This window comes from Ambystoma mexicanum, chromosome 5q (assembly GCF_040938575.1).
Source record: "Ambystoma mexicanum isolate Mex_15411 chromosome 5q, UKY_AmexF1_1, whole genome shotgun sequence".
NCBI lineage: Eukaryota > Metazoa > Chordata > Amphibia > Caudata > Ambystomatidae > Ambystoma > Ambystoma mexicanum.
In genome coordinates, this window is record NC_090933.1 from 54,023,822 (window position 1) to 54,048,915 (window position 25,094).

The 25,094-nt window shown below is 44.7% G+C and overlaps 1 protein-coding gene across 18 annotated transcripts in view; it reads right to left on the reverse strand.

Moving 5' to 3' along the window:
• Positions 1-25,094, reverse strand: part of LOC138497200 (poly(rC)-binding protein 3-like) — a 3,473,032-nt gene that overhangs the window by 117,970 nt on the left and 3,329,968 nt on the right. For all 18 annotated transcript variants that reach the window (XM_069620521.1, XM_069620517.1, XM_069620516.1 and 15 more), the window contains one exon: positions 4,895-5,030. In XM_069620521.1, the coding sequence (XP_069476622.1) occupies positions 4,895-4,978 (84 nt within the window). In that variant the 5' untranslated portion in view covers positions 4,979-5,030. The remainder of the gene's footprint in view (positions 1-4,894; positions 5,031-25,094) is intronic.

The following is a 25,094-nucleotide window of genomic DNA, read 5'->3' on the forward strand; positions in this document are numbered from 1 at the left end:
TGCACTCCACGCCCAACACGGACATCTTGGCATTTTACAGAACCTTTGAGTTGGTCCATTCAAGGTTTTTCTGACCCATACTAATGGGAGATGTCCAGAATTATTGCCAGCACCAGGCGTGTCACCAGGAAGACCACGGCTTGTCCTGCAGTCTATCTTCATCACCTGCAGAGTTCCAGGCCCATGTACCTCGTCTGCATCAATTTCCTGAAGCTGGAGATGGGCAGGCGAGGTGTACAGATCATCCTGGTGGTGCAGACCACTTCACTCGGCATGTACAGGTGTTTCCCACCAAAATTCCACATGCTTCCACGGTTGCCTGTGTGTTGTGGGAAAAGCACTTTGCGCACTATGGAGTCATTCCAACCAGGGACCGGATTTTTAATTGTTGGACATTAGGCAGGTGCTGGAGCTGGTTCACATCAAGAAGACCCATACAACTCCATATCACCCTCAGAAGGATTCCCAAGTGGAGAGGTTAAATCAAACCCTCTTGGCAATGCTGGGCACCATTGGCCAGAGGAGAAGAATATATGGAGTCAGCATGTGGTACCCTGACCCATGCTTACAATTGTACAAAGAATAATGTCACTGGGTTAACACCATATTTCTTGATGCTTGGTAGGGACGCCAGGCTGCGTATAGACCTGTGTTTTGGAGTGTCTGCAGATGGACCAGGCAGCTAGAATGACACCAGCTGTATAAAACAGCTCAAGCGTTAACCAAAGCAAGCACATCAGCAAGCTGAGGCTGCAGTAGAGAAGACAGCAGAAGGGAACAAATTCTGCTATGATGCCAAGGTCAGGTTTCATGCTCTTGAACCTGGTGATCATGGGCCTCATTACGACCCTGGCGGAAGACCATGGTGCTAGTAGCACCATGGTCCATGCCGGTAAGTTACCGACTCCGCCATGGAGAAAGGGGGAATTACCACCCCATTACAAGGTTGGCGGGGCGGTAATTCCCCCTTCCTCCATGGCCCTTCCCCATTCCCATTTTTGCCCCATAGGGCTCAACGGGAATGGGGAAGACGGTAAGTACGGTGCCGAAAATTGCGGCACCGTAATTAGCACCAAGGTCCCTTTGCGGGTCCCTACTTTAACGGCTGGTCTACACCAGGACTGTGAGACTACGAGAAGGCCAGCCGGAAGTCAGTTAAAACGCAGACACCGAGGGCGATTAATTTGGTGTCTGCCCAGAGCAATGGTTAAATCAGATACTAGTGTGGATCCACTCATACTCACAGATCCAGATCCCACCCCTAGGGAACCTGAATGCCAACTGGGAAGTGTTCCTTAAGAGTCTATTCCAGATCCTACAACAATCGCGCCTACTGTGCAGGATGTGGTAGAGGAAATCTTTACCTCTTCCTTCAATGGAAGATAGGGTTCCCGACTTGGTGCAGAGTATTCCGCCGAGTCTTGGAGAAACCCTAGAAAAGGCCCAAGGTGCTCTCTGTTGTACCACCAGGGAGAGAAAACCTGTTATGAAGTTAACCTATGATTCACCATGGGTCCAGTGTGAGGTTCCTATTGCCTGTTTCTCTCAGCTTTCCCTTCCTCCTTCTTGAGAGCAAGTTCCTGGCAGTTCAGGGTACTGGGTGGCAGCCGGTGGCTGGTTCATCAAAATCATGGCTGGATAAGTTCATAGAACGGGCCAACGGGGTAAAAAAAAGATTGGATCCCCAGCATGGGGATCTGAAAAAATAAAATAGAGTAAAGGACTCTCATGCGAAACCGCGCAAGGTATCCTTTACTCTAAAAAAAAGAAATCATTACCAGTACGAGCGGCGCACTGTGGCATAGTAGCTAAAATGCTCTAAGGGTTTTGAGGCACTGCACTCGCCATTGTCTTGCCACCGCCCTCTGAGCCTTCATGCTGGTGTTCCCCTTAAAGACAGGGGAGCGCCCAAAAGAACAACTGTTGTCTGCCTGGAAACCCTCTTCACACCACTGCAGCCCCGGGTACACTAATCATCTGCGCTCTCCACAGCAGGAAGTGCCCAACATTATAGTCCTCCCAGGCCATGGATAACTAAAGGGGCCATTCTAACATACACAATCCAGCCAAAGAGAAGACTTTGGGGCCCCTTAAACACATTGCTGCTGCTATTGCTTGCTGCTGTCCACCTGACAGAGAACCATCACAAGAGAGCTCAAGACATAAGAACATCAAGAAAGAGTAACAGCAAGAACCATGAGACAGCCTGGACCAGGCTGTTTGCGAAATAAGGCATTTTTAATGTATCATTTTTGTACAGTGCCATTTATGGACAGTGTATACATTTTCTAAGGTCTTTTCACATTTTTAAGATTTAAAAGAAGTCTTTTTATATTTTTGTAAGGTTTAGATATTGCAGCTGCTTAGGTTTAGGTCATCTGTATATAGTGTCGGGTGAATACCCCTTTTTTACGAAACTCTCAAAAGACCCTGCTAGTGTACTGTAAGAGTAAAGTATAAATAAGCATACAACAACTAAAAGAACCATATACCAGCATTCGGTTTTCTGCCTTTCCTTTTGTGTGCCAGTTACTTTAACCTAGTGCCTTTTTTCCTTAGCGTTTTTTTGGTGAAATACTTCCCTAATATTTGCCTTTCCATCCCTTCCCCACGTTACATTGGGGCTCACCAGGGTACTCTTGGACACATGTAAGCAAGGTGACACAGGCAAGCTGCGGGTCAAGAATTCAGTAAAAGTATATAAATATATTGTGTGCCCCCCTACACCTGTCTCCCTGTAGGGTGCATGGTACGATACCGCTGCTACTGTGAGCAAGCACCATACAAATGGAGGGGGGCATGGCAGCTAGTATGTGTGCCCTGGAATGCAAATTGTCTGAATGACCCTATTTTTACAAGGACGGCATTGACGTTCTTGTCACACTTTGTGCAGGCATTAGGGGTCATTTTTATTAAAAGTGTTAATTGCATGCAGGGCACTGGACATTTTAGCACTTATGTGCTGTTAGGTTCCCTGCATGCAATTTTAAACTTTTGTGAAATGGAGTGCAAAACTAAAGAGTAAAAACAGACAAAGATTGCCTTAACTCTTTGGATTTATGCTCCTTTTTTTAAACAAAAAAATGTAAACTCTACCTGCAAATAACACATTGCAGATGGCATTTGCTATGGACGCCTATTAAATCTTCTAAATAAGTGTATGGGGCATTATGAAATAGGGGAGTCTGATTAGCAGTCCCTCTTTCCAGTGACAGAATTACCCAATTCCTTTTTACCTTAAGATTAAAAAGCTAAGGCTTTAATACTCTGGCAAATGGCATCCCTTCACAGTCACACACAACTGTTTGAGATCATGGAGAAGGAAACAATTATCTTAAAAAAGCCTCAATTTGGCTTAGGCCCGAGTGACATTTGCGATTGATAAATATATCTTGTTGCCAGATAGATTCTGATACCCTCACGCTGCATGATGCACTCTAGAATATTTTAAATCCTGTATGATCATTATCTTGTGCATTCCACTCCCTCATTTAAAACTGGAGGTTCGCCCATATCAGATCACTCTCCAATTGATGTGATTGATCAATATAGATCATTTTGAGGTAACAATGAGCATAATTCCTTGTTCGGAAACTATTTGCACACATGCTCAGTTTGTATTAAAAAGCAAGGTTTATGACGAAAATCCCAAACTCACCTTTGTGTAATGTTGCAAACTGATATGGGAGAGTCAGAAGGACGGGCTCTGTTTGAAACAGGATTAAAGTTTGTGTATGGGATATGGCTGGGTGAACTGGCACTGTGAGAATACATTTAGGAACTATGACCATCCTTAATTACTGTTTTGAAGAGTCAAAGATAAAAATAGTCAACGTCCTTTCTCTAAGGAACGAGATCATGAAACCTAAATTTGATATTGATGAATAGGATTCACAAAAAGCTGATTTGAATTTCATGATAATTCAACATAAATGCGGAGAGGGTTGAAATAACACCATTGAGGTATTGGTTCACAGACTAAAACAGAAGCTAAACAATAGACTAATCTCCTGCATAATAGTAAACAAATTGTATCAGTCACACAAACGTTGGCAATTGGCTGCACATTGAAATACAATCAGGACATTCTCAACAGCAAATGAAACAGAGATCCTCTGGATCGCAAGACCTACCCAGCAACCAAAATTCCCAGCACTAGATCAAATTAAAAGGAGTGTTTTGATTTCTGGCATTACAGGTTCTAAAAGTTAAACAAGATGTCAAAGATTTATGAACTGGAAAGTCACCAAGTCTGTGTGGTTTCACACCAGATATTTATGAAACTTTTGGTTTAAGAAACTGCACCATTTTGGCAAAAGCTTTCAACAAGATCATAATAAATAAAAACATTTGATGAAGAGTTTTCTACTTAATTCAATGCCCTAAATCTAAGAGAGATGAAGAAGACTTTGTATGCCCCAAATAGATTTCTTTAACTAATGATAAGTGGGAAGGAGTGTTGCATGCCCCTGCACTCTTGTGATTTCGTTTTTTTCAAAGATGCTGTGAATTATGCAGCCACTGTAGGGACACTAGGACCTGGGTGTGAGTTTCTAACATGTCTTCCCTTATGCCAGCTATCACATTAGCATTTAGTATTGCTTTCCATTCCACATAGCATGAGTGTTCATGTGATCACTACTGGGCCTTATTTTTGATTTCACAATATGGTCAACTCTAGTTATATTTTAGTGAGTCTCCAAAACTATGAACCTGAAATAGATATGATTTTAAGTTCTACCTATCCCTCAAAGTAGCCTCCAGCCATCTAAAGCTGATTAAACCCTACTAAGTTTTACAATTGTAGCCATTGTTAACATGGGTCTGGCACAGTTCAGGGAACAGTGAGAAGAATGGACTTGAGCTGATGTGGCTCATTTTGCGCACACTTCACCTTTCCGTGCATAAGTAGCCTGATGGTCAGAGTGACATTGAGTCCACCTTCACTCATTTTCCCGCCATCCTTCATGGTCATCATGACTTCCTCTATCGCCCCTGAGGAATTCAGATTGCCCTCTTGCTGAATCCACCTGCAGAGACATAGAAGCTTAGGTTAGAACCATTCACCTTCTGCTTTTGCCATTAAACATTTATCATAGTCATGAAATGAAACAAACATATTTTAAGGTAATTTAGTCTATCAATACATTTAAAAAAGAGGCGGGCATAACATTCATCCTTTGCTTAAATGCTAAACATCGAAAGCATATGGTAGCAAATAGAAAAAATGAAAAACACACATCTAAGAATTTGAGCTCAAGGTTTGTGTGCAACATCTTCAGAATCTTTCCATGAATGCAATGTTTTTCAGTCTTCCCACCACCATTGAAGTTTAATTATCAGCTTCTCTGGCTAGTGGAACACACATCTGTGCATCTAAAAATGTAGGGGCGAGTTGAGAGGATGCTTCTAGCATGACAGATTCTTTACTTTGCCATGGAGTGTGCCTGAAGGGAGGAGTTGATGCCCAATTTATGTAAGGAGACAAACGATCTTAGATACATTTAATAATAGCCAATTGTTTAGAATTCCCTCATGTGTAGCGCATGTCCTGTAAAATGAGCAGTCCCATGTAGCCAATCTGGACAGGGATCAAGAGTTTTTTTTTTCAAATTCTCATGCACATCCAGTGGACAGAGTGATATTAGAGCTTTGGTCAATATTGCATCTGGCTTTTAATTTAATGGAGTGATTTAAGATGTAGCATCATTAAACCTCTGATTCTTATTAGCCAGTGCAAGGTAATTCATGCCCAGATAGTGACTTGCAATACATAAGTATTCGGTTCTAATCAGTGAGAAAAGGAGGCTTGGGTCTCTCCGGGTAATGTTGACCATTTTTGCATTTGTGTCAAAGATAACAATTTCTCTGTCAAAATACATGTTTATCACACTAGAGATGTATGTCTATATTTGAAACCACATTGCTTTCAATTATTTTCATGTTACCAAAATCTGCAGAAAGTCTGCTGTGCTTTAATGCCTTCATGGTCAATGTTATGTTATGTTAACTGGTGTTTGCATTGCACACATCATCACCGTAGTGGTCTTAAAGAACTGAAACCATGTCTATTTAGGTCAACTGTGACCCCACTCAGAGTGTAAACCAGACTGTGGTCTTTGGGATGAAAAGGATATAGGATAGGGGTACGCAGAGGACGGCAAAGAGGGAGAAAGTCTGAGAACAAAACAGACTTAGATCACAGGTCACAACAAAAAGGGAAAGATAACATAAGGTTGAGTGATGGCGATTGCTGGAATGCATGTAAAATAGTATAGGTCTAGACCAAAAAAAGGAACATGAAAATGATCAAGAACTATGCATATTGGGCAATTCTCCTAACTTGTCATTTAACAGTGCAATGTGTTGTTGGTACTATTTACAATCAAGTTATTTAGATCTTCTTGAGAGTTCCAGTGAGTTGTAGCGGTTACACATATTGAGTTCACTTGTGGGTAATACTCAAGGATCTACGTGAGTACATCGAATAAATCACTGCGAAGCCCAAAACATCTGCAAACCCTCCCCGCCCATTTCCCTGCACCTTAACTAATACCCGAACCTAAGCCCCCAAATCTATATTTTTGATGAAATGTGTAACATTTGTTATAAAACATTAAATGAAAGGGGCCTCACAGTGATTGTATTCTATGTAACAGGGTAATACCGTACGCAAGAGACCTGGTAACGCTGACACTGCTGACAGGGGTTTCAAAGCCAAGAGTTGGCTGTGTGCTGAATGTATGAAATCTCTGAATCCTGCATATGTATTGGGTAAATGAGGTGTGATACTATAGAGGTTTTTTAATATTTAGTGGACTGGATAGATGAAAAAGTTAACTTGATAGTGTTTTGCCACATTGTTCTCATTGTATTGAACTCTGCCTTTGCTTAACCTGGATCATCAATGAAAGTGTTTCCAGCCTTTGACTGGCTAGGGGAGCCGTGTATTGCCTAGATTGTGTACAGAAAAATAACCCTATTGGAGTATTCTGTTCTAGATTAAATAATCATATGGTATTGCCAAAAAGTACATGTTGGCAGTAGTTTAGCAAACCTACTAACATATCTTGATATTCCTTCTACATTTCAAAGAAATGATCACTATTCAAAGGAATATTTTTCTTAAAATCAAATTTTACCTGTAATACTTCCTATTATTTATATTGCACGCAGAAGGAAATTCAGGCAAAGTGGGTTGAACCAGACAGTGACCATGTTAGTAATTTAAACTGACTTTCTTTTTCTTGCAACATTGTGTCACAGATGGCTCAACAAATACCCAAAGGCTTATAGACAGTTAAGGGGTTTTTATGTGAATGTTTACGGCCCTAGGGCCACCCCCCCCTCTCTCTCTCATCTAAAAATCACAAATCCTCCCTAATCCAGGTGCCCCTACTCCCCAGGTTAGTATATACTATAGATTCAAACCTACTCTCTAAAGTCTTACTAGTGCTATAATTGAAGAACTAAAGGCATAGCATCTTCTCTGGCTAACCTCACTTATGGACTTCCTAGAGTGTCTCTACAATATCCAGTGTTTGTAAACTAAAAAGGGATGCTGGATTGTGCTTTCAGAAGATTCCATCTCTTTTCTATCAAGTTCATGTACTCATCTCCCTCTTCCTAATACTCTCCTACTCCAACTCCACCCAACTTCACTCTTGTTACTCCCTACTTCTTCCACCCCTGTCCCTCAGGTCTCTTTCACTCCTTCTAGGCCTCGCCTCCCCCTTTCATGTTCCTACTTTCTCACTGAAAATACTATGCAATGCTCCACACTTCTACTCCCTTCTCCACGCTTCTGCTCCCGACTCCACACTATTACTTCAACTCCACCTTAACCTCTACTCAACCACCCTTCTTTCGCTCAGAGTCACTTCACATTCACTCCCTACACTTCCTCCCCTAAACACACCTGCCACTCTTTAAAGCACACTCACAGTGCAGTACCACTTGCACTCACCATCTAATGTCTCACTTGTTCCAAATATTGACTTCATAGGGCCTCATCACGGAAATTGCGGAATGGGTTAACGGGCGCCGCTAATGGTGGTGGGCCTGTCAACACCATTCCGCAATATTACGAGGTCCCCTTGCGGGACCCGGTAAGGACGCCTGGTGAAACCAGGCGTCCTTACCGGGTCCCTCGAGGGGACCAGGGAGCTAACAATGGGCCGGTCATAATCGGTCCGTTGTTAGCTCCCGCTCCCATATCCATTGAGCCCTATGGGGGCTCAAAATGGAATGGGGAAGGTCCGGACCCAGGTTCCCTGAAGGAGGAATTACCAGGCTGTCCATACTTGGAATGGCCCGGTAATTCCCCATTCAGGGAATCCGAACCTGGAAACGGTTTTGGAGGATGCCATGCCCTTATTAAGGGCATGGCTACCGCCAAACCCGTAATGAGGCCCATAGTCCGCTCCACTGTCCTACCTCGTGTTAATCTCTTGGTCTGCCACGTCTGCCTCCTCTGACCTCACCCACACAACTCATAACTTCCTGGGGTTGCTTTTAACCCCCTTCCTATCCCTGGTTGGTCTGCTTTCCCTGGCAAATCTTGCAGCGTCTTCCCCAAACGGGAGGAAATGTATATGAAAAATGTTCATATATAAAGCATGTAAGCCTGCCCCCTTCTTCTGAGCTTGCCCACCATGGAACAACAATGGTTGTTCATTCAGTTCAATGTCCCAGTTCGTGTTACCGTGGATCGGGCCTCACCTAAGGTAAGTCGTAGTTGGTGATGTTCGTTTTTATGTCATTGGTGGTCTAAGGGGCCCGCACAACTCCCCAAACCGACTGGGCTTGAATGGGTGTGCGGTTCGTGGCTTTGTGAGCAGTCACTTAGAAGCTCTGTCTCCTTGCACTGCTGCCACTGCTGCCCTGTGGATGCTGGCTTTACTCGTATGCTTCCATGTCAGTGCATAGGGCCTCTTTCTCTCTCTCTCCATGGTACTTTCTTCACTGGAAGGGAGTCTCAATGCCATGGCGTGGGGCGCTGATGATTTTCCTCCTTCCATGTCTGCTTATTGCATGTCGGCGGTGGTTCTGCAGACTGAAGATGCGCTTTGACGAGCATTTGCTGTTATGTGCATGGGGCGATGAAAATGGGTACAGATCAGGGACAAACTTGCTCCCAGGGAGGGAACAGGAATTAGAGCCCTACCAGCTAACAATGATGGCCCCTTTGGGGTAGGACACGCACTAGATTTTTCCCTGGCAGCCGCCGCACTCTAGGCTGACAGGGGTTCCTATCCCCTCTTGACAAGGCCAGGGTACAGCCCTTGCCACGCTTGTAAACATAATTAAGTTGGCTTTTTTTTTTTTACAAAAGTAAGTGATCTAAATTCTAACAAGAACCATTCAAATGTATGTGGGTTTGTTTTTGTTTTCACCATTTTGATTTGCAGTGTTTCACATTTTTAAGGTGGGACTAGGAATTGTTGCTGATATCGACTAGTTGGCTGGGGGGCATGTCTAATGTATGCTCTGGCGTAGCTTCCTTGATTGCGTGGGCTATCCTTTAGGAAGATGTATGTGGAATGAGGTTGTTCAAGGCAAATCTATCTAAGTTTCTTAAATTATTTTAAATAAATCTATTGGTAAGTTATTTTTCAAATGATTAAAAGGTTGAAGTGATATAGCCATCTATTTAAAATGTAGAGGGACTTTGAACAGCAACAGAGATGTGTATTGTTTTATTTCCATTTTTTTAAAGAACAGAGTTATCACTGCATCGCCTCACTGCCAACCTATGTGCTTGAATGTACGTAGAGGAAAAACCTGCAACAAAATGCTGAAGGCCATTCTGCCACCTACTGCCAAAAGAGGCCATTTCAGGGAAATTACTGCAAGTGGAATTACCGCTGGTGGTATTTTCACCAAAATCAAATGAAGACTAAAACCACCATACCACCACTTGTAATCTGGAGGTAATTCCGCCAGACCAAGTGGCGGTAACAGTAAATCCGTTTGGTGGTATCTCAAAGGATTTACCGCTGAGATACCATTAAACTCATAATGTGGCCCTTTGTCTGTTGTGTAGATGAAGACAAGATGTCTGCTATGAAGTTGTTACCACTGTTAGTGATTGTGGAGCTGGTGCCTTAACTCCAGGAATATACCTATATCTGCCTTTTAATTACACCTTCACAGATTCCAGGCTGAAAATTTGGCAATCCCCTATTATGCCGATCGATTACATACCAGGGGCTCAGACATAAATCAGTCGTGCAGAGTACCAACATTTCTCTCTTTGCCCCACTCCTCTTCTGCTCAGGATATGCCGTCCAAAAGAAAGGATGTATAGGTAAGAGGTTAATGTCTGATCTTCTAATGATCACATGGGACTCATGAGTGAAAGAGCCATCTCTTTTACTTGCTCTGCCCCACCGCCCTGTTTCAGGCAATGTATCACCATGCAGAGCTGGTCTCTGCATGTCTGCACATAGTTCCTGAAACTCAAGTGTGCCTTTTTTCAGATTTCCAACCCTTCCTTCTTACTCAACAGAAATTGGTGTGCTCTTTTCTTTGCTCTCCCATGGTGGTGTGGCCTACTTGCCCAATCCTACTCCTCCACTCATCTAAGCCTTCATATCTGCCAGAATTGCCTGAGCACACTTTTGATTCCCCTCAAACATCCAACAATTCTCAATCCCAATGCATAGATTTACCCCACACATACCTCTATGTGTCTTATTTCTCTAGAGGATAGTCCAAATATAGTGGACTAACATGCATGCCCGACTCCCTCCCAGCATCTGCAACCTCCTTCCCCACTTTCCCTCTCCCTTACTTCAATCTTGATCTCTTGGCCAGCAGACATAAGGGCTAGCTTCTGGGGGGGGGGGGGCAGTATGCCACTGCATAGATCGGTGCATTGAAGCAAATATGGCAGTGATGTGGCACAGAACAAAGGCATAGTAACATAACATAACATTACATAAGACATTGTCAAGTTTTAGAAGCAGTTCATGTCTATACTTCAATCATTCTTAGAGGACACTTTGCCACTCGCCAAGACGTTTTCCCCATTGGTGCTGGAATATGCTGGGGTGTTGCATCTAATGGTGTGTCCATCTTCCTGCAACTAGTTTTAATTTTTAATGTTTCGTGCACGTAATAATGTCAGATTTTATGGTAGAAACATTCGAGAGGATCACCTGGTCACCTTCAATCGTCAGCATTTGTGCCGGTCGCCATAGATGAGCAATCATGTCATTTGGGAGCTTTGTTATTCCTTATTGAGTGGTAGGCGTCTGTGGCAGTCTAGTCATTGGTTGTCTTCCCAGTATGAGTGCAGGTGGGCATTTGCCTGTTGAAGTATGTGGCGCACTGAGATAATCATGCACAGCGGTCCACCCTGCTTGGTTTCGAGTCACCCCCGTTGCTTTTCTCCACTAAAGGGGACTCTTAATGATCCCCTTAAAGCCTCACTTAAGATGAATGGTTCCTCTTGGGTGTGATTTGGCAGTCCTCTTGTTCCTATGTTTTGCCTCTCAGGGCTGTAATGCCAGCTCTATAATATGATCACGATTGGTTGCTGCCAATGAAAATAATTACATTTAAAAACAAGTGTTCTACCATTCCTTTGGTGTGAGGCCCTCTAGGAGTGTCTTTTCTGTTAGTGATGTCTCGGTGCTTGACACAACTTTTGCATTCATGACCTTTAAACAGGGGGACATTATTTGTCCATATTGAGGGTCTCTGGAATTGAACATGGTAAAACCACCACTGTTTAGCAAAGGGATGCCTGCTCCTGCCGACATGGAAGATGCCCGAAGGTCCTGTCGGAAACTGGAATATTCACTCATCAGAACAAGGCGCTACCTGCCAGTTTTTAGGAATGCAAAGAAATCAGCTGCAACAGTTTGACATTTGCCCTCTGGCCGTTTAGACATGATCATGGGCCTCGGTTATATGTGCAATGATAGAAGTGGCATGCTTGTACTGTGGACCAGAGGGTTTCATGAATGTGCTTCTTCGTGTGTCCTTCGGGGCCACGTCTATTATCTTTTGTCGCAGTGGTTTTGGAAGTGCAATGTGTGTGATTCTTGGAGTGTGACACGTTCCTTGGTTTCTGCATGCTTGGAAAGCCGCCACATCCTCATGTTTCCCATCTGCAGGATGTTTCTAGGACCCTGCCATGTGTCGCCACCTGTGTGATGCCATCAGGTTGCCTATCTCCCAGAGAGTGCAGTGCCCTTCCGTGCAATACTGCAATCTGTGACACTATCTCAGGCCCCGGCTGGATCCCTTAAGTTATGAAACTGACATCCTTCCATGTAAGGGAAGACCGTTCAATTGTCATTTCAACATGGCGTCTAGATAGGAATTGTGCAGGTTGTTTTCCTTGCCGTGGTAGAAGTGTATCAAAAAAGTAGTAGAACTATGCCTCCGACAGTGGACAGAGTAGAAAGGAAAGGCCAACGTGCAACACATTTTTCAAGGGTTCCAGTCATGCTGGTTAACAGCCAATTGAGTTGAAATAGATTTGAGTTGAGCTGTAACTGCTGCGGGGTGGTAAAGTGGGAGGTGTGCTTTAACTTCACAAAGAACAGTACGGAATGGTGAAAATGGTTGCAAAAAGTAGTGGAGCTGTTGACAGTGAAAAATAAAAGTAGTGGAACTCTGCTCCTGACCGTTCCCGCTCACTTCAACCACTGTCTCTTTGCCTGCCTTGTGATGGATCATGAAAGCATAAGCGAGTAGCCTCAGTCTCCAGCACTCCATTCTCGTGGGCACTTTGGAATGTTCTGATTGCCATGCATCAGTAACCTGGCCTGGTGACCGGTGACTGGGATGCTTGTATACTTGTGCCACAACCAGAATCTTTCTCCGGTGGTAAATAGGCTCCTTGTGCCTCTGCCAGCCATAAACAAGTATTTGGAGCCATTCGCGGGGTGAGTCCCTCCAAGGCTTCTATTGCACCCATATGGTGACCATCCCAACTGGCCCGACACCCACTGTGTGCTCATGTGCTCAGTTCAAAGTGTATGACACATGTTCTGCTACCGCAATGTCCTTCTTTACCTTTCCAAAACCACCTTCCCCGCCAGTGGACCATTTAAACCGTCTACCCAGACTTCTTGGTTCTCTAAATGGCGGGCTGGTGATTAGTGCATTTTTATGTCACGTGTGCAATAAATGGCAATTCACAGAAATTACCTTATAGCGCTGATGCACTTGTCCTGCTAGTCTGTCTGGATTACACTGCATGGGCCTGATTTACACAAATGTTTTCAATGGGACTTTCCCAATTTCGTAAACCAGGCCACTTGTCTTTGCTGTAGACTACTTCCCCTCCAGAGATCGAAATAAAAAGCTGATAAGCAGGAGCAAAAAGTAGCTCATGGGTCTGGACAAGGCACTGTGGGGATCGAAGACCAGGACACACCATGCCACAAATCTAACCTCCATCATGCAGCGCTAGTTCGAACTTTGTGTGTATAACATATGACCACTTCTGCTCCCAATTTCTTCCAGATCTGCCCTGATGCTCCTTTATATACATTTCAAAACACACAGAGTGAATGCCATGTGGGGATGTTTGAATAGCACCAGTTGGCCTGTGGAGCCAAATGTAGCTCCTAGGAGCTGTTATGGCCCAGCTAGGCAGGGCCATTTAGGCTACAAGCAGGAACAAAATCGCTCCCAGCTCCCACCAATTTCGAATACCGCCCCTCTGCAGGGGCATGCCCGGTGAGAGGCCCTGGAGAGAACACCGGAATGAGTTCACACCACCACAACCACAAAGCACGGCTAACCCTCACCTGCATTGCGAGAACTGTTCTTTCTCCACTCCTTAAGTACAATTGGAATTGTGCTTGAGCGCGGCCCAACCAGTATATGTTGCTCAATGCTTGTGCTTCTATAGTCTCTGAGGCCAAATTACCAAACACATTATGGAGCGCAAATTCATTTTGTGCGCCCGTAAACAGCATTAGTACAATGCGCAAATGAACTAGCACTAGCGCGCAACACCATTTACAGTAACGTTAATGCATTTGCGCACGCGTAAATGTTGTTTGTTAACATGCAAAACTAATTTGCGTGTTGCACAATTTTTTAAGTAATATGTCCCACCGCTGTAATGTTTTCCATTTCTTAGGATACTAAAATCCGACTTTAGTCGAATTTCTACACTCATTAGTCCTGAAGTTGTGTTGTTCAGCACCCATCTTGAAATACATTGCGAATCCTGACAGAAAAACATAGAAAGGGGACCCAGGAGTTGTGTCGTTGTGGATGCACGCAACCTTTATGCACATGTCAACTGGTCAACATGTCAACTGGTGCCACACTGGGACAGAACTGCAAATGCTAGCATGCCAAAGGTCAGGTAACCCACTAACCAATATAAACTCAAACTTTGCATACTTATCTCACTCAAACTCACACAACCATCTCTCGCACAACAAGCCACACGCACTTCACAACACTGTAACAACACATAAGCCGGACCAACAGCACACGCGGCCTATCACAGACCCAATACCCGCACCAAAGCTCAGCATCTGATGTATATCGAGTTGAAGCTGCCAACAGAACACCACTCCTCTCACTATCCTACTCCCTCTTCACTTTACTAACCCACACCAACCCATTTTATCGTTTACAGATCCTCCAGAGCGCCTGGGGACCAATTCCGTTGGTGACGGAGCGCGGTACAAATACCTTTAACATTTTACATTTAACATGTGTACTTTTAAGATTACAGCTAATTCCCCTGGTGCGGAATCTTTCTTGCTTCTGCTTTTCTTATCGCAGCCTAAATATCGACATTGAAATGAATAGAGTTAAAATATTTTCCCCACACTGCACGTTTCTATCGGAATGTAATGTTAGATAATGCTATAGCCTCGCAGCGTCATGTGTCTGCCTCTTAAAGACTTGAACAGCGCAGGGTGATATTAATGCCGGCTGAAAGAGCTGTCACTCAAACGCTGTTTGTGCTGAGCCGCCACTTACTCGGAGCAATTTTCATTTCACTTTGAAATAAGCTGATCATTCTTAATACAATATAATCATACCAATTGGAAGCAGGGCAGACTGCCTCTGCAAGCTCCATTCCAGGCAAAGAAAAATGTAAAAGGGAGGAAAGCCAAGGAGTGCTGCGCCCCAGGCTCATTTTACGCCAAGAGCATGATGCAAGCAGGGCAGGATAAGGGTCATTTAGGGAACGAAATAGGCCGGACAGCAGAAAAAAAGTAGCCACTATTCACATGAATCCATTCGTGACTTTTTCACACAAAAAAAACTGTTTAGCTCGTACCTGATAATAGTGCTTATCGCATAATGTGTGACACATGGTGCGTTTTAAAGCACTCGGGGCAGTGACATTGGTCAAAACTATCAGCTGGACAGTGCATTAAGTCAGAAAAATGGTAGGGTGACCAGATCAGAAAAAACGGGGCAAGCCATAGACATAGAAGTAGGACTAACGCAAATACAAATAAAACTGTAGTCCTACTTATATGTCGCTGGCCTGTTGCGGGGAACGGGGAGAGGGTGTGCTCACAGGCACACTCATCTCATTGGAGGAGAGCACCGGGGAGAGGAAGTTGGATGAAATGGGGGCTTGAAAAGCATTTCACGCCCCCATTCATGCAGGAAGAGTCACACCGGGACTTGATTTCGGGATTTCGAAATCGGGTCCAGGCAAAAACCGGGATGGTAACCACCCAACCATGGAAACCCGGGACGGGGCTTCTAAAATGAAAAAGCTCCCGGGACAAAGGTTGATTTCCCTGAACTGTGCCCCAAAAACAGGGATGTCTGGTCACCCTCGAAAAATGGGCCATATTGCCTTACAAAACCAACCACACTGCCAAATGCAAGCAAAATCTAACAATAATAAAAGGCCAGATGTATGTTTCTCCCTGTATGTTTGTCTGATCCAGTCAAGGCACTAGAGACAAATTTGCATAGCTTTGCCTGTTGTCACCGCTAGAGGGAGCTGTTGCCTTAGGATATGTAGTGCTCCTGCTGTATCAATGGAAACCTGCACTTTGGCCTGGGCTCTTACACTAGCATTCAATTAAAAAACACTGTTCATAGAAAAAGATGAACATGTACAATTATTCATTAAGATAAAACATTCATGAACTATTCTTGTGAAAATTGGAACTGTGCAAGACTACTGAAATGCAATGTGAACCGAAATTGTGACATTTATTAATACAAAGTAACTGAGCCGGTGGGGGTGGTTGGTCACTGCACATCAGGGTGTGCAACGGGGAGGGGATGTGGGCGGCATTTTGTATGAGCACCGGGGTGGAAAGGGTAATGCCACTAAATAGCCCTTTGAGGACCCACTCTTCTGCACACAACATAGGAGTGGTAAGGGTAGCACACCGGAATGTACAAGGGAAGGGTTAAGGGCCACAGTCAATAGAAACAGAGGGGTTAGCATAGGGTATCGCCACTAACCAACACTACTAACAAAACTCATCCTTCTGCATACACCTCTCAATCTCCGAACTAAAGACAACCATACCTCCACAGCACAACAAACCGCACACACTTCACTACACTACAACAACGAAACAAACCACACATAACCTTGCACAACACCACCGCATGGCGGCTACCAAACAAAAAACAGCTACGGTCAGCGAACGGTGTAAACCGAACTGAAGCTGCCAACAGCCCATCATTGCTCTCTTGCTCTTTCTCCCGCTCAGTCCTTCTAACTTACCCCCCCTTGCTTTACAGATCCACCAGAGCATCAAGGAACCTTGCAAACGGTGATGTTGCGCGGTTAACAAACCTATCACATAGTATAACATACTTTACAATTCACACAAAACATTAAGAATAAACAGTGGTGGACTACAACACTTTAACTCCAGGACTGTCCCCTAGTTTCTTATTCTTTACAGGTTTCTGAAGAAAAAGAGGGGAAAATACAAGGTGTGTCGGCCCTCTAACTATTCCAGGACCTTCCTTAGAACAGTTCTGGGATACACCATTGTTCAATTAGCAAATCGAACATGATAGGATGCGAAACCACTGGTTACCAATTCTTTTGAAACTCTTAATCCAAAAAATGGAAGTCATGACTATCTCAGCTAAACCAATACATGATTTTCAATAAAGAAAAACGAAGAAGACTGTACTGAAAGCATCAGTGCATTGATATTACATGGCCCATTTTGCAACTTTCTTTATAGCTCCAGGTACCTGCCAGCATGCCTTAAAGCTTGCATTTCTCAGTCTCACTTATGTGCCGTGAAATGTTTCAAGCTGCCACGGTGAAGCAGATCTCGTAAGGACTTAAAGGAAAGCGCATGTAAGTTGTTATTTGCACCACAATAAATGCAATCAGATGTAGTCTTATAATGTTACATCCACTAATTTAAATGAGTGTGTGTTGTTCAATTGAAGGTAGGTTGGTGCATTGGTAGGCATCATCCTTTATTTTCTGGAAAGAAGGTTATTTTATGGAGCTGTTTTCTTTCCCTGGCTTCAACACTGTTCCTCTACACCCCTGCCACTACAGGCACCTGGAAAGGAAGGAATTGGATTTTAAGTACCACTGGTGCTGAATAGTCCCCAAAATACTGCCACGGCACCAGCCTTCTTTTTACACCTGAACTTGCTTTTTCTAGTTTCACTTTCTCTTGCAACCAGAAAACAGCTACTGTACAGTTTAACCTCCTTGGTGCATTTTCTAGATTTGTTTTCCCGCCTTACTTCCCCCAATTTGTGAGACTCAAAAGACTCCACTACTTTCTTAAAGCACCACACTCTAGAAAATGTCTAGTAGCAAAAAGGGCCTCTCAAGGATGCGCCACCAAGTGCACGTCACATAGTAGAAGAGTCTCAGAAACCCAAGCAGCCCTTTTGCAGTGGATATGAGTTTGGAAAACACAATAAGGGTCTACTTGGCGAATGGCAGTCATGTCTATGAGCCGCTCCATATAAGCACTTATTTCGACATTTAGACATAGAAACCAACAATAGGATCACAAGGCCTTTACAGCTGGTTTTATGGCACTAGGAAACCACATTTCCTATAGGTCTAGCTTATGCAATAGCCCCCAACAGAACCCCCAGAGAGGGTGAATGGTTATCGAAAGGAACTCTTTACAAACCTAGCAGGACTCAAGGCGATTTATTTCTGAGCACATAGGCGTGATTTGCTCTGAGGGGAGGTGGGAGTCTGTGCTTTGAAGGGTGTTGATTGTTTGTACTAATGGCATGACCACAGGTTCTTATAGAATTGTTCGATCATGCCTTGCACTGGTCATGTAAGTGCCTACTTAACACTATGAGCATGTGGGATTTGTAGGTTCTCACTCTTAGGACATTAGGCAATGGTGAGGGCCCCCCATTAGACATCTTCTCCTTCCGAGTCAGCATGTGCCTGGGGAAGAATGTGTGTGTGTGTGTGGTTAGTTATGCCTGTGCACAACTAAAGCGTGTAATGTAATGTTTGTGACTTGGCGTTGGTAATGCATGCGCTCTCACAGAATGTGCATGTCTTATTTTGATACTATTCCTCAGAGGTGCTGCTCTGCAGCCCCCATCCTGGCTGTGTCCGGGATATTCACTAGGCCTACCACTGGGACTGGAGTAGAATGGACTGGGGCTCTCGGGGCCCGAAGCTTCATCTCTCCCATGTGCCGGCAGCTGCCCAAACAGAGAAGTACATGTTATGGGTCAGATAGCACAGTGAGCTAAGCGCTCCCCCCTGATATCTGTGTGCCGTCTGCTGTGGCAGGTTCATAATCCCGGCAGGGGCAACTCAGCCTTTCATCCTTTTGAGGTCGATAAATTGAGTATCACTCTGTGGGATAATGATGTATTCTTTAATTTCAGTGCTCTGAGACGTGTGGATGTGTTGCGCTATATAAGAAATGAATAATTATTATTAACCTCAGATCATCAACTTTGGGGAATCCTTAGACGGGACTAGGATATTTTGTTCAGCATATGGACACAGAGCCTTTACGTCGTGTTACCCTGAGCTCACGAGGGGTGACTATGATTCTCTTGTTATGACTGGATGAGGATTGGGCTGCAGAGGGGACCGGCCTAACGTCCTTCTGTACATTAGGTGTTGCTGGAAGGAAGGAGGCAGAGCAGAGTGCCCATTTCACACTGAGTTCTGCTCTCAGGGAGAATGGGCCCCAAAAAAGCTATATAACTCCATCTCTGACGTCTGGTATCTTTTGAGAGAAGCAAAACAAGGATTTCTCCTGGTGGGGTACGAAGGAACCAAATAGTATATACTGATTAATTCACCTGCAATCCTAGGGTTATGGACTCCCAGGCCCTCATTACTAGTAAGGCGGTGGACCATGGTGCTATTAGCACCATGGTCCATGCCGGATTCCGCCATGGTGGATGGAGGAATTACCGCCCCATTCCAAGGTGAGTGGGGCGGTGATTCCCCATTTGCCCTTCCCCATTCCCATTTTTGCCCCATAGGGCATAATGGGGAAGGGGAAGGCGCTAATTACGGCACCATAAATTATGGTGTCGTAATTAGCACCAAGGTCGCTTAGTGCCTTGGACTTTAACGCCTGCAAAAAGCAGGCGTTAAAGTGTGAATCAGGCGTTAAGGGTTAACGGCGCCGACGGCGCCGTTAACCCTTAACGCCTGACTTGTAATGAGGGCCCCAGTCTGTTTGGCTCCCTCAATGATCGAGCTGCTATTTAATTACTCTGTTTCCTGGACTGTGTCCCATTTTGTTCCGCTGTTTTTATTGGGCCGCCCCACGGGCAGCTTGCAAGCAGGCTGGATCATCCTTGCAGGATTACTCAGCTGAGTGACATCTGTTGCCCAGAGCGACTTCACTTGCGGCCACAGTAAGAAGCAAATCCATGCCTATCATGGGTTAGGGAGAAGTTTTAGACTTCCCCTTGTCACCATTAATCGTTAACTGAGCACATCTAGTTGCGTGACCACTGGAGCGGAAGAAAGAGGTCATGGCTATCAGCACACGTGACTTAGAAGACCCCAAAACAGGTGCAGCATCAAATAATTGGGGAACTTGCACTTACTGACGGCCGGAAATGCTGCTCCTAAGAACCTGTGAGCGGGGACCTACTAAGAGTGTAGGATCACTCTACATCCGTGGTCTTCAAATTGGGGGGCCGGCCCACCTAAGGGGACGGGGCCACAGACTCTTTAAGAAGGGATTAAGATGACTGTTTTTAATATAAAAGAAGGGTTAAGGTGACTGCTTTTAATAGAAAATATAAGCAGTAGAACATGCTGCACACACTCACTCATCCTAAAGTTGAAAACATGACCGCTCTCACATGGCCCTAAACACCACCCCCTACCTTGCCACATAGCTCCTGGGGCCTGCAGTGGCATCACTACACACTTTCATTCCTGCTTGAACCAGCTGCCAAATGGACGGGAAAAGAATTGCGTGTGAAGCCATATTTCAAGCTACCATCTCGATGGCACAGTGTATAAAAAAAGAATGCCACATTGCTCGCATCTACAGTCATAATGCCGTGCTGGACAAGTTTAGTGTCTAAATCCAGGGGTCTAGTCCTAAAAACAACAAAAAGTAGGGGGCTCGTTAACCTACCAATTGAATGTAGCGTCACCAGAAATGTGCATATCAAGGTGCCCTCTGGAAGAAGCGGGGGCCTCCGTTCACCCGTGTGTACCCTCGACTGGAGCCCTGTCTGAAACAAGCTTGTACAGACAAGGTACACATTTTGGTCTCTGTTTTACCACTGGCCCCCATCCTTCTGATCACCTAAACTGCACATATATCATGACCTTCCAGGCAGAGGTGTTATTGCATGGTCTAAAAAGTTATCTGTGCTATCAGGGAGTGTTTCTGATGTAAATGGAGGACACATGTTCCTAAACTATAATAATTATAACTAGAACACATCACTGTTGGCCACAGACATGGGTGGGGAGCAACAGCTGCAAAGCCCTGCGAAATACAGAAAAGGACTACCTAATTTCCTCAGCGTCAACTGGATGAAGACCTCCACATGTCCCTGTGGTGGTAGGAAAGGAAAACAAGATGACCCTTGCGCGCTATGAGAGCAGCCGTCCTCCCGGGCTGCGTCCACAAGCGGCAGAGTCCTGCAGCTGAGCACCCTTGGAGGCAGAGGACCACTATGTGGGGTGCAGTGGCTCTGGGTGGCTCTGCAGACACAAGAAAGAGCCATTATCGAGGATTTGCCAATCAGTAAGGGTAGTGGTTTTGGTCCACATGCCCTGTCCTTTTCCCATCTAGAGCAAGGTGCTGCTGGGCATTAGAGCCGGAGTTAAGAGGCAGTGGCGTTCACAGCGTCAGGCAGGCCACCAGGGACTGGATGTCAGTGCTAGGTGTAAAAAGAGTTAACACAACCTCCTCCACCTTTATGCTAGTACAGCACCTAACAATTATGCAACGCCTTTTTTGGGGCCACTGGCATCAGTATTTATCCACACCGCTCCAACCGCATGGAACCACGAGCCCCCGAAAAGGATTAAACGGAAGGTGATAAAACACAATAGACTAAGGACTACTACATGAAACATGTACTTAATATCCTTTATTCATGTTCATGTGGACATGCCTTTTGGTGCAGAGTACCACTGCAATTATGAAATGTTGTGCCTTGTAATCAATAGACAGTGTGTTGTTTGGGGGAATACACCCCGACATAGGAAGCTTTACATTTTGAATGGAGATAATCGCTCTCCCCGCGCCATTTGGAGAGCAGCCCACTGTGGTATTCAAAGTGCATTAAATCCCTGCGCCCAGCCCAGAGAGAGGTACCAGGACACAGGTGCCACACAAAGAAACCTAGGAAAACACTATTCCCAGATTCATATTTTGGCCAGAGTGGTTTTTATGATAGCAGGGCATCTGACTGGCCCCAATTGCCAAAATGATTCAAAAGAACATTCTAGGCGACGTCGTTCTTGGATAGAGGTGGTCAAAGCTCCGTCTTTAGGAGAGTCACGTGTGTGGAAACTTGGTCAGCAGCCTTCTTAATTTGCTGCTTTTGGAGGCTTCAGTTCAGCCTTGAGCTCCTAGACGAAACTTTAGAAGGTTAAGGGTGTAGGTGAGCTACAAACGGTGAGGGAGAGACAAAGCCACGCTTGAAGGAAGTGCTCAGAGAAGCAGGACGGAGAGGTACACATCCAAAGGGTGAGAGAGAAATGGAGGGAGCAAAGAAGAAGAATCAATGCGTGGACGAAAAGAGGAGACAACACGACAGAGGAGAACAGGTAGGGGCTGCAAATGAGAGAAAGAATTAGGAGAGCAGGAGCCTGTCAGGATTAGAGAAAGAGATAATGGGGCAGACATTGGCAGCAAGGACATGGAGCCAGGATAGGTTTTGGTTGCGGGTAGAGAGGAGAGAGAGAGGATAGTGGAGAGACAAGAGAGGAGAGAGCAGAGAGGAGGGAGGAAAGAGGAGGGAGGAAAGAGGAGAGAGAGAGAGAGAGAGAGAGAGAGAGAGAGAGAGAGAGACAGAGACGAAGATAGTGGAAATGTATCAGAACAGAAAATACACAGTGCCCAAAAGAAAGGAAAGAGGGTTAAAACGAAGGCATAGGAGAGCAGTGAGAGGAAAATAATTTGTTGCTGTTCCTATATCATCACTTCGGCTTTCTGCGTCTTCCATAAAAGTGCGCAGCAAATCCTCTCTCTCTCTCTTTGCCAGCCATCCCCCGTGCCCCCTCCTCCGTGCCCCTCCATGCCCCCCCCCTCCCGTGAATAGCAATACTTCACTGTTCTGTTCGGCATACCCCCTGGATAGAAGCTCATCTTGACCCGATCTTTGCCTGCTGCTTTGCATCCCCGCTCCATCTTCGCCACTCCATGCCCTTTGCTTCTTGTCCCATTGGTCATAAGACCCTGGTTCTACCTGCTTTCCCCATCCTAGGTCCCATCCTAGGTGCCGTCTGATCTCTGCCACAAGACTGGAGCTTATTTAAAAATTAAATGTTATTTGCTTTCTCCAAATATCTAACCTCGAAAAAGGGACTTTAAAATCATGGTTAAATGTTCATTTATATAGCTGATACAATAACCAAAGCAATGTGCCCAAGAGAGGCTCTTGGCAATGGATGTCAGGTGATTTTCAGTCCGCCATCGTCTTTTCCTATGGGAAGAGTTTTGGTTTGGCTTTGTCACCAAGAATTCCATCTACTGGATTCATGGTGCTGCCCATGGAACTCTCCATCTCTTCTACTTACGCTCATAGTTGCCAACACGAGCCATTCCAATCTGCAGGCCCTTTCCAGTCCTGGATTTTTACTTTACATTCCGGGACTTGTAGTTCCACCTTTCTCATAGTAAAACTCGGACTACAAGTTCCAAGTGGACCTACAAGTGGTGGGTTGTTTTCAGGGCCAGGTGAATCACACATAAATAGAGTGGCGTGTGGTAGCAGTTCAATACGTTAGCTGTACATTTGGGAAGGTACCAGGTAGCGGGAATGCCTGCCATGGGCAGAGGATTGACTGGGTTGATTAACTGGAGCCACCAGAAGCACCACGAGAGAGTACATATGACGGCAGAGCCTGACAGGCTACATACACCCTTATCTACCCTCTATGCGTTGTGCCCTTCGCCGACTTGAAAAGTGCTGGCGTAAAACTTCATTTGATTCAGATCTTTCTTCTTTTTCTTCTTACCAGGCACTATGCGATGATCCTCTTCTCCTAGCCAAACGTTCTTACTATTCAGATCTTTCTTCTTTTTCTTCTTACCACGCACTATGCGATGATCCTCTTCTCCTAGCCATACGTTCTTACTATTCAGATCTTTCTTCTTTTTCTTCTTACCAGGCACTATGCGATGATCCTCTTCTCCTAGCCAAACGTTCTTACTATTCAGATCTTTCTTCTTTTTCTTCTTACCACGCACTATGCGATGATCCTCTTCTCCTAGCCAAACGTTCTTACTATTCAGATCTTTCTTCTTTTTCTTCTTACCAGGCACTATGCGATGATCCTCTTCTCCTAGCCAAACGTTCTTACTATTCAGATCTTTCTTCTTTTTCTTCTTAGCACGCACTATGCGATGATCCTCTTCTCCTAGCCAAACGTTCTTACTATTCAGATCTTTCTTCTTTTTCTTCTTACCACGCACTATGCGATGATCCTCTTCTCCTAGCCAAACGTTCTTACTATTCAGATCTTTCTTCTTTTTCTTCTTACCAGGCACTATGCGATGATCCTCTTCTCCTAGCCAAACGTTCTTACTATTCAGATCTTTCTTCTTTTTCTTCTTACCAGGCACTATGCGATGATCCTCTTCTCCTAGCCAAACGTTCTTACTATTCAGATCTTTCTTCTTTTTCTTCTTACCACGCACTATGCGATGATCCTCTTCTCCTAGCCAAACGTTCTTACTATTCAGATCTTTCTTCTTTTTCTTCTTACCACGCACTATGCGATGATCCTCTTCTCCTAGCCAAACGTTCTTACTATTCAGATCTTTCTTCTTTTTCTTCTTACCATGCACTATGCGATGATCCTCTTCTCCTAGCCAAACGTTCTTACTATTCAGATCTTTCTTCTTTTTCTTCTTACCAGGCACTATGCGATGATCCTCTTCTCCTAGCCAAACGTTCTTACTATTCAGATCTTTCTTCTTTTTCTTCTTACCACGCACTATGCGATGATCCTCTTCTCCTAGCCAAACGTTCTTACTATTCAGATCTTTCTTCTTTTTCTTCTTACCACGCACTATGCGATGATCCTCTTCTCCTAGCCAAACGTTCTTACTATTCAGATCTTTCTTTTTTTTCTTCTTACCACGCACTATGCGATGATCCTCTTCTCCTAGCCAAACGTTCTTACTATTCAGATCTTTCTTCTTTTTCTTCTTACCACGCACTATGCGATGATCCTCTTCTCCTAGCCAAACGTTCTTACTATTCAGATCTTTCTTCTTTTTCTTCTTACCACGCACTATGTGATGATCCTCTTCTCCTAGCCAAACGTTCTTACTATTCAGATCTTTCTTCTTTTTCTTCTTACCACGCACTATGCGATGATCCTCTTCTCCTAGCCAAACGTTCTTACTATTCAGATCTTTCTTCTTTTTCTTCTTACCACGCACTATGCGATGATCCTCTTCTCCTAGCCAAACGTTCTTACTATT